The 12,157-nt window shown below is 50.0% G+C and overlaps 6 protein-coding genes across 6 annotated transcripts; 2 read left to right on the plus strand and 4 right to left on the minus strand.

Annotated features, from left to right (window-relative positions):
- Positions 1-118: 118 nt before the first annotated feature.
- Positions 119-2,206, plus strand: GGI43DRAFT_369620 (carbon-nitrogen hydrolase). The gene is made up of 2 exons (XM_083202523.1): positions 119-1,103; positions 1,172-2,206. The coding sequence occupies exons 1-2, from the start codon at positions 618-620 to the stop codon at positions 2,003-2,005; spliced, it is 1,320 nt and encodes a 439-aa protein (XP_083060839.1). The 5' UTR covers positions 119-617; the 3' UTR covers positions 2,006-2,206.
- Positions 2,136-4,389, minus strand: GGI43DRAFT_404154 (WLM domain-containing protein). Its single transcript, XM_083205888.1, has one exon. The coding sequence runs from the start codon at positions 3,676-3,678 to the stop codon at positions 2,407-2,409; it is 1,272 nt and encodes a 423-aa protein (XP_083060840.1). The 5' UTR covers positions 3,679-4,389; the 3' UTR covers positions 2,136-2,406.
- Positions 4,390-5,309: 920 nt separating this feature from the next.
- On the minus strand, positions 5,310-6,548 carry GGI43DRAFT_422667 (zinc-dependent alcohol dehydrogenase family protein; the record flags this gene model as incomplete). The annotated part of the gene is made up of 4 exons (XM_083208139.1): positions 5,310-5,490; positions 5,556-5,910; positions 5,978-6,071; positions 6,132-6,548. 4 exons carry the CDS (start codon positions 6,546-6,548, stop codon positions 5,310-5,312), a joined length of 1,047 nt encoding a protein of 348 aa, XP_083060841.1.
- Positions 6,549-7,126: 578 nt separating this feature from the next.
- GGI43DRAFT_404158 (uncharacterized protein) lies at positions 7,127-9,169 on the minus strand. The gene has a single exon (XM_083205889.1). It carries the CDS (start codon positions 8,800-8,802, stop codon positions 7,267-7,269), a length of 1,536 nt encoding a protein of 511 aa, XP_083060842.1. The 5' UTR covers positions 8,803-9,169; the 3' UTR covers positions 7,127-7,266.
- Positions 9,170-11,183, minus strand: GGI43DRAFT_404160 (J domain-containing protein). Its single transcript, XM_083205890.1, has 2 exons — positions 10,134-11,183; positions 9,170-10,047 (listed from the first exon to the last, which is right to left on the minus strand). The coding sequence occupies exons 1-2, from the start codon at positions 10,675-10,677 to the stop codon at positions 9,509-9,511; spliced, it is 1,083 nt and encodes a 360-aa protein (XP_083060843.1). The 5' UTR covers positions 10,678-11,183; the 3' UTR covers positions 9,170-9,508.
- Positions 11,184-11,631: 448 nt separating this feature from the next.
- GGI43DRAFT_383498 (mitochondrial 37S ribosomal protein uS19m) lies at positions 11,632-12,105 on the plus strand (the record flags this gene model as incomplete). Its single annotated transcript, XM_083203394.1, has 4 exons — positions 11,632-11,674; positions 11,743-11,758; positions 11,834-12,016; positions 12,072-12,105. 4 exons carry the CDS (start codon positions 11,632-11,634, stop codon positions 12,103-12,105), a joined length of 276 nt encoding a protein of 91 aa, XP_083060844.1.
- Between the last annotated feature and the right edge of the window lie 52 nt (positions 12,106-12,157).

Raw genomic sequence — 12,157 nt, forward strand, 5'->3', positions numbered from 1 at the left:
CGGCATGTGCGGCATAGCCAAGACCAGGCTTGCGGCCATTTGCTCTTTGACGTGCTAGGTTTCTCCAACTAGCGCAAAGTCATAACCGCAGCTAACAGCGGCAAATAGACTGTCTCTGCTACCAAGAGCAAAGAAGTCAACTATCTATTAAACCATGAGGAAATAGATTTCACCAACATGCCAAAACTTACAGTCAGATAAATCTTCTGTATTTTATTAATCGCCAAACTAGAATTCTTTACATTTTTTAGCTTCCCGTCCACCACGGGCAACATTTCCCAATCAAGGCACTGCTAGCAGTACCGTATAAAGAAAGAGTGTGCGCCCTCTTCTCCAACCGCTTACAACAAATGTGGAAATAAGTGAGGAGAGGGAGGGGGAACAGCTCTATTCAGCTCGAGTTAGTGTAGATGACGCAAAACCTTAAAGTGGTTGCTTTCAATTGATGACAAGCTCCTCTCGAGTCTGACCTTTTTCTTCCTTTGGCAAAAGCAGGGCTTCTGCTTTTGTATTTCCCAGTAGTTTATCCAAAAGTCTGCATTGAAGCCATCCAATCTCTGTTCGAGATCCAAGTGACAACCCATCCATCCACCACTACTCCGTAGTCATCATCCATCATGACTATCCGTGTTGGAACCGCCTCACCCCACTCTCAGGCCACCACTAAGCTCACCCTCGCTCATCTCGAAGGCATTGCCCGCCGCGCTGCAGACCGGGGCGTCGATATCCTCCTGCTGCCAGAAGCCTTCATTGGCGGCTACCCGCGCAACACGACCTTTGGTGCCGTTGTTGGAAGTCGCTCTGCTGAAGGCCGAGAATCATTCGCTCAGTATTTTGATAAAGCAGTTGATCTTGGTGATACCGTTGGCGAGGGCAGTGCGGGAGCCGGATTGAAATGGGTGCGTCGGGAATTGCCAGGATATGAGGATGGAGGCAAGGGACGAGGCGATGGAACACGAGAAGAGCTAGAGAGAATTGCTCGCGAGACGGGAGTCTTCATTGTGGTGGGATGCATCGAGAAAGCAGGTGGAAGCTTATGGTGTTCTGTGCCATATATCTGCCCGAGAGAGGGCATGGTAGGAAAGAGAAGAAAGGTGAAGCCGGTTAGTCTCCCCCTCACCCTCACTTATACGGAATCTTCGCAAGATTTATATGTTAACCATGAAACCAGACCGGCACCGAGCGCATCATGTGGGCAGAAGGCCATCCATCCACCCTCCGCGCCGTGTCCACCGTCATCCGCGGCCAGCGCGTCAACCTCGCCGCCGCAATCTGCTGGGAGAACTACATGCCCCTCCTGCGTCAATCTCTCTACAACCAAAACATCAATCTCTACCTTGCACCCACCGCAGATGGCCGCGAAGGCTGGCTCAGCGCAATGCGCACCATCGGCATCGAGGGCCGGTGCTTCGTCGTCAGCAGCAACATGTGCGTCCCTGGCGACGCCAGCAGCAACATGTCTCAGCCGAGCGAGGCCAGCTTGGCGTCCATGGCCGCCCTGGGAGACCGGGATGTGGTCCCGATTGACGGAGGGTCGAGACGCGGCTTCGGGAATTGGGCCGGCACGGAAGGTGCGAGGAACAGCTCGCCGCCGAGCCCTTCCAAGGCGAGGCACGGACGAAGAAAGAGTGTCTTTGACGAGGACGGTAATGAGATTGTGCTGTCGTGCCCTGCTGAGAATGGCGACTTGACTCGAGAAGAGCAGCAGCAGCAGCAACAGCAGCAGCAGCAACAACATCTCCCAAGAGTACAAGAGACCTCAGAAACTCAGCAGCAAAAGCCCGCTGCTTACCTCTCCCGCGGCGGCTCCGTCGTCGTCTCGCCCTTTGGCGACGTCATTGCCGGCCCTCAGTGGGAAGACTCAGATAACCTCCTTTATGCCGACCTTGACCTCCGAGACTGCATCCGTGGCAGACTAGACATGGATACCTCGGCCAGCTATGCGCGCAACGATGCGTTTAAGTTGACTGTGGATGGATTGGACTTTGATCCGCTGCCTTATTGAAGGGGTATAGAATGAAAGATGGAAATATCACAATCTGTACAATCTGTACAATAAGTTTGAATAAGAACAAATAGCACAATCTGTACAATAAGTTTGAATAAGAACAAATGAAATGAATCCAATAATCAGATCATGGTAAAAGTAGTAATGGTTGTATAGATTGATATGAGATATATCTTATCCTGCCTCTCTCTTACTCTTTGTCCCCTAATACACTCACCCAAATAACTCCTCCTATTCCACATGCAAATAAAACCCAAAATGTTGCTTCCCTTCCATCTGTGATGGAGCTACATGATACAGACATACAAAAATCCGAATAATAATAAAAAAAACATCAATGCTCCTGCCATTAAATAACGCCAACTGATGCAAATGCCTTTGTCTCTTCACGCTCCTTTTCACAAGTTACGATCATTGTTTGGTGGCTGTGGTCTCTGGCACGGCCGCCATCCTTTTTCCACAGCCTCCACCGCAGTCGCCTCCTCCTCCGCCTCTTTTCGCTGTCTCTCCAGCGCCGCCTGCGCCATAATCTCACGTCGGCTGAGGCCCGCACTGCTGCTCATCTTGCTGCCGCCCAGCACAAACTCGCCGCCTGTCCAGCCGCCGTCGTCTTCATGAACGTCTTCCTCCTCATCTTGGCCTGAGATGTGGTAGCGTGATGACTCGCCGATTGTCCGGCCGCTAGACTTCCAGTCAGCGGCGTCGACTTCGCGCTCAATCTGGTGGCAGAGATCCCAAAACTGTCTGTCGTGGGGTCCATGAACGTTATGGGCCAGCTCGTGACACAGAGTCTTGCGAATCGTCTTGTAGTCACGATATCCGTCGTGCGCATCAGTTCTCAGACGCAGCTCAATCACCTCGCCCTGGTTGCGGTTCAATCCCAAGATGCGTGTCGTGCCCTCGTGCGTTGACTCGGTATGTGCCAGCGGCTCCATTTCCGTCAACAGCGCCACAGTAAACTTGTGCTTCTTCATTGCTGCCTTGATACCCGGATCCTCCTTGAGTCGCATCAGCAGCTTCAGGCTGCGGTCTGGGTGAGGCAGTCCGCCCAATGGTCGCACTTGCATAAAGGTATATTTGAGGTCTTCTGGTGATGCGGCAGTGCGGCGTCGAGTGGTCTTTTTGGCTTTTGATCTCTGAGCCTCGCGAGCTGCCTTGATTTTGTGCAGCTTGTGGCACATGGTTTGCACAGCCTGGACGTCGTTTGCCGTTGATCCCATGACTGAGATTGTCTTGCCGGCGAGATTCTTTACCGAGTATTCGGGATCCTTGAAGGGGTATTTGATAAAGGGTCCCTTGGGCACCATGACTTTGATGTTCTGGATGGGGATCTCGAGGACGGCTTCGATCTCGCAGAACAGGTCCATGACGTTGTTGTCGGCGTCCAGCTCAAAGGGCAGCTTCTGGCCGCGGTGCGACACGGTGATGCTCACGGTTTCTACCGGCTCGGCGACATTGTCGTCATCGTCGTCCAGGTCCGACTCGCCCGCTGATGCTGTTAACGGCGCTGCGGCGTCTATCTCGATCGCTTCTTCAATGTGAATAGCGCTGCCTTTGAGTGTTGATGATGATGATGGCAGCGACGGCTGTTGTCTTGCCGTTACTGCATCGTTGAGGTCGTCTTCGTCTTTTCGCAGAGGGTTGTTAGGACGGGATGCGACATCAATCATGTTGGCGATGTTTAGTGTGTTGGTGTTGTAAAAGGACTTGGTCCTTTGGCTTAGGTAAATAATGTTGGGTTAATAAAAGTCAGAATAAGTGACGTCAGGTCAGGTCGCCAAATATATATAGCAAAATATATAAAATATATATCTATACAGCTACTGAGTAAGATACAGATATATGTGAGTGTATGATATGTAATAGATGGAATGCCTGAGAGGGAGGGGGGGTGTTAATGAGTACGGCGACTTTTTGGTGATGACAAATGTAAAACAGCTGATGGCCCAGGCTATTGGATGCAAACGCCTCCCATTTATATACTTCGCCCTCAAGGGGTGGCATACGTACACCCGCTATCAGCACTCCGTATTTACGCGTAAAACAGCGCCAGAAAAAAAGGGTTTTGAATTATTAAAAAGCGAGTCTCCGAAAATAAAAAGGAAGAATATGCCAGTGCTAGATTACTCAGTTATTATTAGGTATGGGGTAAAGATAGATATTCTGGCATGTACGCTCCAGCAGCTCTTTCCAGGCTGGGAAGTGCCATGCGATGCCCTGCAGCAGGTGCATCCTAGGGTGCTCCTTCCGCCCTGCTTGCTACTCCTTCGCGCCTGCCCTGTCGGAGCTTCGGGCACCTTCGGCAGCTGCTTGGTAATACGTCACGGCGGCCTCTGCCTTACCCCCCTTTGATTGCCCCTTTTGGCAAAGGCCCATCGCATGAGGCCCCTCCCTGCCCAGCCCGGCGCTGTGGGCGGAGGGCTGCGCCACACAGCTGCACCGCCCCGCCGCAGACAAGCTTCCCCGAGATTCTGCCACGCAGCTGGTGGCTGGTGGAGTGGCTAGTGAATCGGATTACATACCACGGCGGAGAATTGTCGGACCCCTGCATATCCCCGAGATTTGGTGCATATTGTCAGCTGCACTGTAGAAAATTCCAGCAAAGCATGAGACTTTTTCTTGGCAACTAGCAAAGTCTCGAGATTTCCAGCCATGCCTCGGCGGTTCTTCTGATAGCCGCGGCTTAGACGATGATTTGCAATGCTGCCATACACACTTCACTGCGTGTCGAGATGGTGCAACACTGCAAGTATGCACTGTTATACCGCTCAAAGCTGCCCGAGAGCACCGATAATATGAAACGTTTTGCTCTAATTTGCCACCTCTTTGTTGGCCGCCCCGGTTCCCGCCTACCTGCCGTCCCGGATCACCGGGTCCCGGTCGATGATCCGCCGCTGCCACGATTTCGCTAATGCAGGGTCCCCAAATAAAATAACATTAAATTGACAGAGACAGGGAGCTATGCCATGACTCTCTCGCCTCTGAAAGAGCTAGGCTGCGGCTGCACTCGTACTCGTATCTCCCAGGAACCATCATGTGATGCTGTGCTGCACACCCACCAAATCTCAGTTTGCCATGCATTATTACTCGGGGGAGCAAAGCTATTGCTTTGGTGGCCAGAGATGACGTAGTTGCCTCCTAGATGTTTGCGTATCGAGCAACTATTTGCGTATTGGGACAATACTCCGTCTAAGTCCGAGTTTGCTCTGAAGATGCGACATCGTCCGAATACGCTAATCTACTTCACTCGCTGCGGACAGCCCTTCTTTCTCTACTACATTGACTTACACCTGCATGCCTCCTACTCTGCAACTTTAATGATAATCTTCCCAGCGTGACGCTTTGCAATCATGTGGTCAAAAGCATCTTTCGCCTCATCAAATGTGAACACGCGGTCCAACAACGGCTGAAGCCCAATCTTTTTCTCGGCCAAATGTGCACACAATGCCTCAAAGTCCATCTTTGATCCCACCAAAATGCCACTACTCTATTGTTAATCTCTCAACTATTTCAAAGCAGAATCGTATTTCCTTAGACTGAGACTTACCGGATGGTTCCACGCCTAAACAAGAGGCTGAGCATAACCTCACCTGGATTCCACTCTGCCGTGACGCCATCAAGGAATCCCACGGCGGCGATTTCTCCTCCGCGGCGAATATAGTCGATGTTCGAGGGGATGGATTTCGGGCCGACGTTATTGACAACCAAGTCGACTCCCCTACCGTTGGTTATGCGCTTGACTTCGGCACTAATATCTGGATGGGTTGTATAATTGACACCCGTGACCAAGTGACTCAACTTCTCAATCTGCGCAATCTTGGCATCAGAAGATGATGTAATGATGGTTTTGATGCCGGCGTCAATGAGAAGGAGGAGCGCAAACATGCTGATACCGCCGGTGCCTGATACACTCGCAAACACATTTTAGCATATATCGATGTAGAATAGTAACGATGATGTGAGAGTTACCTTCCAGTAGAACATAACTACGTTCTGGGGATAGCTTCTTCATATCGCCGAGAGCAGACCAAGCTGTAACACCAGCGCACGCAATTGTAGCTCCCTTTGGACAAGTTAACAATCACATTAACTCACATATGCTCTCGTTGCCAGGGATTCTCACCTCATTCCAAGTCAAATAATCTGGCAAGGGCACAAGAAGATTCTCCGTAAAAACTGCATATTCACTCAAAACACCCTCTACATCTCCACCAAGGGCCTTTATCATCTCACTCTCCTCTCCTGTGAAGTGGTTCACATAGAAGTTGGGTGAGACCCGATCTCCCACTTTAAACTTTTGCACTGCCGATCCAACGGCTACTACTTCAGCGGCGCAGTCAGACGCTGGGATTCCTTTGTCCAGGACGGGTATGGGAAATCCGCCTTGGAGAATAACTACGTCGCGGTAGTTGAGAGATATGGAATGGATTTTGATGAGCACATCGTTGTCGCCAAGATTCTTGGGTGTGGTTTCAGAGGATTGAACGAGGGTGTGGCTCGCAGTGCGGCGATAGCTTTTGAAGGTTTCTGGAATTGTCATAATGTTAAGAGGCTATATAAGTCACAGTGATCAGATTACATATATATCGTAAAAGAGAATGAATGTCAATGTTGTAAAATTCTACGATGGTATTCGACATATATTGTACCCTCCATCGCTGTTCACTCATCCTTTCATCACGACATTGTGAAGCCGCCAAAAAAGGTAATACATCGCCCAACAAGGCAAAACACAGAGAAGAGACGTGCTGCGTTATTCCGCAAATCAGAAGCCTGCGGATCCAACAACCCAAGTATCCACATCTCGAACCCCATCCTTCTTAATAGAGATTTGTAAAAAGTACCAGGTTGCGGGAGCATAAACGCATCGCGCGGCGGGAGAGAGTTCCTCCGACTAGATATTGCCTAAAGTGGAAATCAAGGATGGCTTCGGCTAGACGGGAGACGGGAGGGGCGTTTTGGCAGGGGTTCCATATAGGGCATCAAAGCCTGTTGCATTTCATAGGTTCTATAGCTGTCAAGCTGATTCTATTCATTTCTAATCTTCAATCAAAAGTATACGCTCTCAACAATCTAGTTAGTGTTCGGATCTGAGGATAACCTCGGGATGCGACCCTGTACACAGAAAGTGAAGGTAATATTACCAAAACTATGGCTTATATTATATTTCCCAACTTCAATTTATATAGTCCAAGTCCAAGACTCAGATACATCATAATTTCCTCTGTATATCATAACGTCATTATCTCAACCTCATATCATTGCGGACCTCCCACTTCAAACACACCCTCCTTCCAATTCCCCGTCTTCACAATCCCCTCCGGCACAAACACATACCCCACGTTATGAAACTTCCCAGGCTTATGCTCCTCAATCAACATCAAAGCATGATCGCGCGGGTTTCTCATCACCGCAAACGCCCCATTGTTGTACTGCACCCAGCGACCTACAAAGACAGCCTTGTGTGACCCACTGTCACTATTCTGTGGCAACACCTCCCATTTCCCTACAGCATCAGACCCAAACTCCGACGTAGAAGTGCCAGACTCTTCGTCTTGGTTCTGGCTTATTCTCACAAGTGCCGATAAAGCACTGAATCGGAAATACCCGTCATCGCTCATCGTTCCTTTGGGTGTGTCCGCAACCCTCCAGCCAGTATCCATAACATCCGCAACGTCCTTCAAACCCTCTTTCGACTCCAACACAGGTTTCCTAGAGGCATCGGTCTGAGGAAAAGCCGGCAGCGTTGACAATTTTGGGTTCGGTACCACTCTTGTTGCAATAGCCAACCACTCAGCATGCTCTCCCCTCGCCAAAATGGCCTGCATCAAAGCAATTGTCGCCTCCAGCCGATCGTCATTACCAAATTTGGTAGTATCCAGCGTTACTCCCATGATACCCATGATGCTATACACCGTGTCTACCGGATATTTGGCCATGCGCATAAATGAAGACCTCCAAATGGCGGTATACATGCCCGTTTTGCCCTTCATGTCTATAGCGTCAACAAGCTCTCTCATCTGAGGATGGCTTCGTGACCTATCACCAAACATCCTGATTTCAAAGTCGGCAGAAGGCTTTTGAGTCGACTTCCCTGACCAGTCAAGCATTTCAAAGCCGGTTCCTTTCATAGCCGTCAACAAGGTAAAGTTGAGAGGAGCAACTGCTGCGACTCCCTTTTCAATCTCCTCAATCTTCAGCGGGAAATTCGACTGCATGATACAGTTGCCAAGGCTCCACGAGAATATACAGTGCACTACAGGTGGTGCAATCGCCTCCTGAAGCGTCCAGGCTCTCGCCATCCAAGTCGTCTCCTCCGTGGGAGCCACAAGACGCTGCAGACCGCCCGGCGCAACGATGCACGTCTTGCAATTTCGGTACAAGTCATACATGCGCTGAATCTGCCACGCCTTGTCATCATCGTGTGCTTGAAGAATGCACAGCGCATCCAGCCAGATCAATCCACACCCATAATTCTCTGCCGCCAGCGAAATAAGCCTCAGCACATCAACAGATATCGGATCAGCCCCCTCGGCGCCTTGAACGTGAATATTTGGCAGTGGAGATTTTACACCGGGTTGAGGTGGAAGGCCTCTCCAGACGTAAGATATGATGGCATACGGCTCTACAGGCAGCTGTTCAAATTCCAATACATGGATGGCCGATTCGTGAACTAGTGCGCCAATGTCCAAGAAACGAAATCGGAATTTCGTAGCTCCAGTTAGAGCTAACGGCTGGTCAATAATATCACCGAAATTGATGTGCAGAATTGTTTTCCCCGTTGGATCTGCCATTGTTTACGGCTGTTACAACAAGAACTGACAATGAAAGCGAATATGAAAGATGAAAAGCGCCCATCAAATAATGGGACGCAGTGGCGATTAAATACATCATATAGCGACTCAATGTGCTACGGCAAGCCTGACTAGTATATGCAGCCCAATGTTGCTATCGCGGGATAATTGGCGGGGCCGCAGCTCCAGGCCAATCACTGAGGTCATCTTTCGTGCTCAACGAGAATATTGGCTTGGTTGGCGGGTCCGAGCTATCAATAAGAGACATGGGAGAGACAAGAACGGCTAGAGCTCGTGGTGATCCTCAGCTGAATCAATAGCTTCTTTCGACCCCATATCAGATCATCAAGCTTGGTTCAGTTTCACTTTACGCCAAGGCCAAATAAATTTTACGTCTTTCATAAGGCATATCTATCTCCCCATCATCCTGTCTCGCGAATAACCTTTCAGTGTCGTGTCATACATGTATAATATGTGATTCCGTCTCTTACATATAACCCTCGCATGCTATTCGTCATGGTCGTCTACTCGCTCATGTCATACCATGCAAGTTTCATATTCTCACGCCATCGTACAAAGAAAACGCCAACTCCCTGCCGCCGTTTCCCTACTGAGTATATAAAATATCATATCAACAATGTCTTTTCAATGCTCGCGCTTCCTCCATTAATGCTTTATATATATCTCCTTCGTTTTAGTGCCCCCCTTATAGGCTCACGCCCATCTTCTGTAGCCTCTCGCATGATTGCATCTTGTACGCATCAGCAACTGCCATCTTCTCTGGGTCCTGGTAGAACCATCCCATAGCATTCTCCCGTAGTTGTCTCTTGTATAAAGCCTCGCTCTCGCACTCACTCCGTAGCTTTCGCACGAAAGTGACCTCGGCTGTTTTGTCAAGCTGAACCAACTTTGACTTGCTATACGAGGCAATATCAGTGGGGTTGACGAAGTAGTTGATGTTGAGATTCGGTGTTGACCGGCCCTGAGTGAGAGGGGCCTGTGGCTGGTCAAAGACCATGCGTACAGATGCGGGTGTGGATGAGCCGCCAGAGAAGATGGATGAGATGAGTGGTAGGATGAAGAATAAGAGAATAGGGAGAAGGCCAAGTAGAGTCTGAAGACCAAATGGCTCTCGTTCAGGCTGTCCAGCCTGGGCTTGTTGGGGTCTTGCTCGAGGCCTGCCGCCGCCGAACTGGTGTACTCGAATGCCCGGGCCGCCGCCAAAGTTAAAGACGAACTGAGGGCCTGTATCAAACGCTTAATCGTCAGCACATCTTGCTAAACCAGTATCGAAACCATTGTAGGAGTAGTTGGTTCTCGTAGAAACTCACCTCCAAAGCCTCCACCAAACGGGCCGCCACCACCACCAAATGGACCGCCTCCTCCGCCAAAGAACCGCGCAAACATTTCCTCTGGGCTCATTTCATCGTCCCAGCCGCCACCACCACCTCCCGCCGCTGCAGCCTGCCGTGATCCAAAGCCCGAGAACGGGTTCTGTGCACGGGCGCTCTCAAACCGACTGTCCGGATCAGTGCCATACCTGTCGTACTTTTCCTTCTTCTCCTTGTCGCCCAAGATGCCAAACGCGCGGCTGACCATCTTGAAGGCCTCATCGGCGTGCTCGTGGCCATTCTTGTCGGGGTGCGTCAACAGCGACTGTTTCCTGTAGGCCTTCTTGATGTCCGAGTCGGTGCACGTGGAGCGGACGCTCTCGAGGCCCAGGATATCGTAAAAAGCGGTAGCGTTGCATTTTCGGATCCGAAGAACGGCGGCCTTTTGGTCAACGGTGTAGGTGCGGCCTTGATTGCCCTGGTTGTGTTCGCGGTGGCGAGAGGTGCCGCCCGCGTCGGTACCGGAGGCTGTGGCTTCTGGCATTTAAAGAGTCTTTCTGCAGTGCAGTGATGAGGGAAGAGTCGATTCGAAGAGTCGGGTAGAATGAAAAGGCGGAAGCGGTGTCGATGTCGATAAAACAGCGAATTCGAGAGTGCTGAGATGAATCTTCCAAAAAGCAAAAAGCAATACTTTTTTTTCCTCCGATGACAGACTGGAAGGTGGCTTCTTCCAGAAATGGGCGCCGGCAAAAAGAAAGAAGAAAGAAGCCGAACGTGAGCAACTCCCAAGAAAAGAATCACAAATGCAGCAATGCCGTCAAGATATGCAACTCAATGCACCGCAATAAGGGAGGACCCGCTACTTGATTCGACGTCTTTGGTGTCGCTGCTGCTGGTTCGTCGACGCAGCACGCAACTTGTGGTATGCAATTCGCTGGCGCCAACCAGGATTGGACTTTTGTCGAATGAGGGTCTGGCCAGAAAGCCGCCGGCCAACACGTGATGCTGGAGGGAGCCGGGCTACCCTAGACCTGGAGACGGGAATTAGGGGCCAGATCATGGCTGGGACGATGAGATTATGAATGAGTAAGGAGCAGATGCTTTTCCTATAGCTATCTAGTAGTATTGGAATAATCCATAATCTCATGGTAGGCTCATGAGACTTGGAATTTGGTTGTGTCGTTGAATAGGACTAAGAAGCCGAGATGCTGTACCTATATTCCCCAAACTATACTACCTGTAGTAAATCGTATTTTCCTATGCCCTTTCTCTTGATAGAAACACTACAAGACATTTTTCTATTACTAATATCTCTATCATAACGCAGTTTTAGCCCAATCTTATCAATATCCAACGGCGCCATCTGACTTACAGTTTCATCGCGTGGGTCCAGCACATGTCACCATCTCCAATCACGTGACTCAACTTCTCTAAGATTTCCATGCCATCACCAGTATCAACCGCCAAGTCAACTTCCAAGGCGGCAGTATAATCCACAATGCAGCCCACAAGAGTGCTATTAAAGCGCTCCGTTTGGAAGGGTAATTACTCAATTCCCATATTTATCCCCAAAAGCCCTACCAATTGCTGACTTGACCACTCTTCATAGGCCCAAACCTCGTCCCGTAAGGCAAACCCGCCCCTCCGAAAAATGTTGCGAACTGTTGAACTCACATATATATCTTGCGCCCTTGCTATAGTCTCTCCATCGTCTGGCCCAAGGGACCCAACGACAAGGTCCCTCCCGTCCGAACACAAGCCCGCTCGGCGACCATCCTGCCCAACTTTGTTGGCCTGAAGTTCGAGATTCACAATGGCAAGGACTACCTGCAGGTGACAATAACGGAGGATATGGTGGGGCACAAGCTGGGTGAATTTGCGCCGTGAGTATTGCATTGGTCAGTAATTTCTGAGGTAAAAGTGCTGACTGGAAGATAGGACGCGGAAACCGAATATTTGGGACAGGAAATAGATGGGATAGACGACATGGATGAAGAGGAAGAAAAAATTGTATATTGTACAAA

This window comes from Trichoderma evansii (genome assembly GCF_050947405.1).
Source record: "Trichoderma evansii strain SZMC 28006 chromosome Unknown GGI43scaffold_9, whole genome shotgun sequence".
Taxonomy (NCBI): Eukaryota; Fungi; Ascomycota; class Sordariomycetes; order Hypocreales; family Hypocreaceae; genus Trichoderma; species Trichoderma evansii.

What these genes read in the sequence shown, in the direction of transcription:
- GGI43DRAFT_369620 (XM_083202523.1), top strand. Translation starts at nt 618, where the DNA reads ATGACTATCCGTGTTGGAACCGCCTCACCCCACTCTCAGGCCACCACT. An exon ending in AGAGAAGAAAGGTGAAGCCG is followed by an intron (nt 1,104 to 1,171) that starts GTTAGTCTCCCC and finishes CCATGAAACCAG; the next exon opens with ACCGGCACCGAGCGCATCAT.
- GGI43DRAFT_404154 (XM_083205888.1), bottom strand. Translation starts at nt 3,678, where the DNA reads ATGATTGATGTCGCATCCCGTCCTAACAACCCTCTGCGAAAAGACGAA.
- GGI43DRAFT_404158 (XM_083205889.1), bottom strand. Translation starts at nt 8,802, where the DNA reads ATGGCAGATCCAACGGGGAAAACAATTCTGCACATCAATTTCGGTGAT.
- GGI43DRAFT_404160 (XM_083205890.1), bottom strand. Translation starts at nt 10,677, where the DNA reads ATGCCAGAAGCCACAGCCTCCGGTACCGACGCGGGCGGCACCTCTCGC. An exon ending in GTTTGGTGGAGGCTTTGGAG is followed by an intron (nt 10,048 to 10,133) that starts GTGAGTTTCTAC and finishes CGTTTGATACAG; the next exon opens with GCCCTCAGTTCGTCTTTAAC.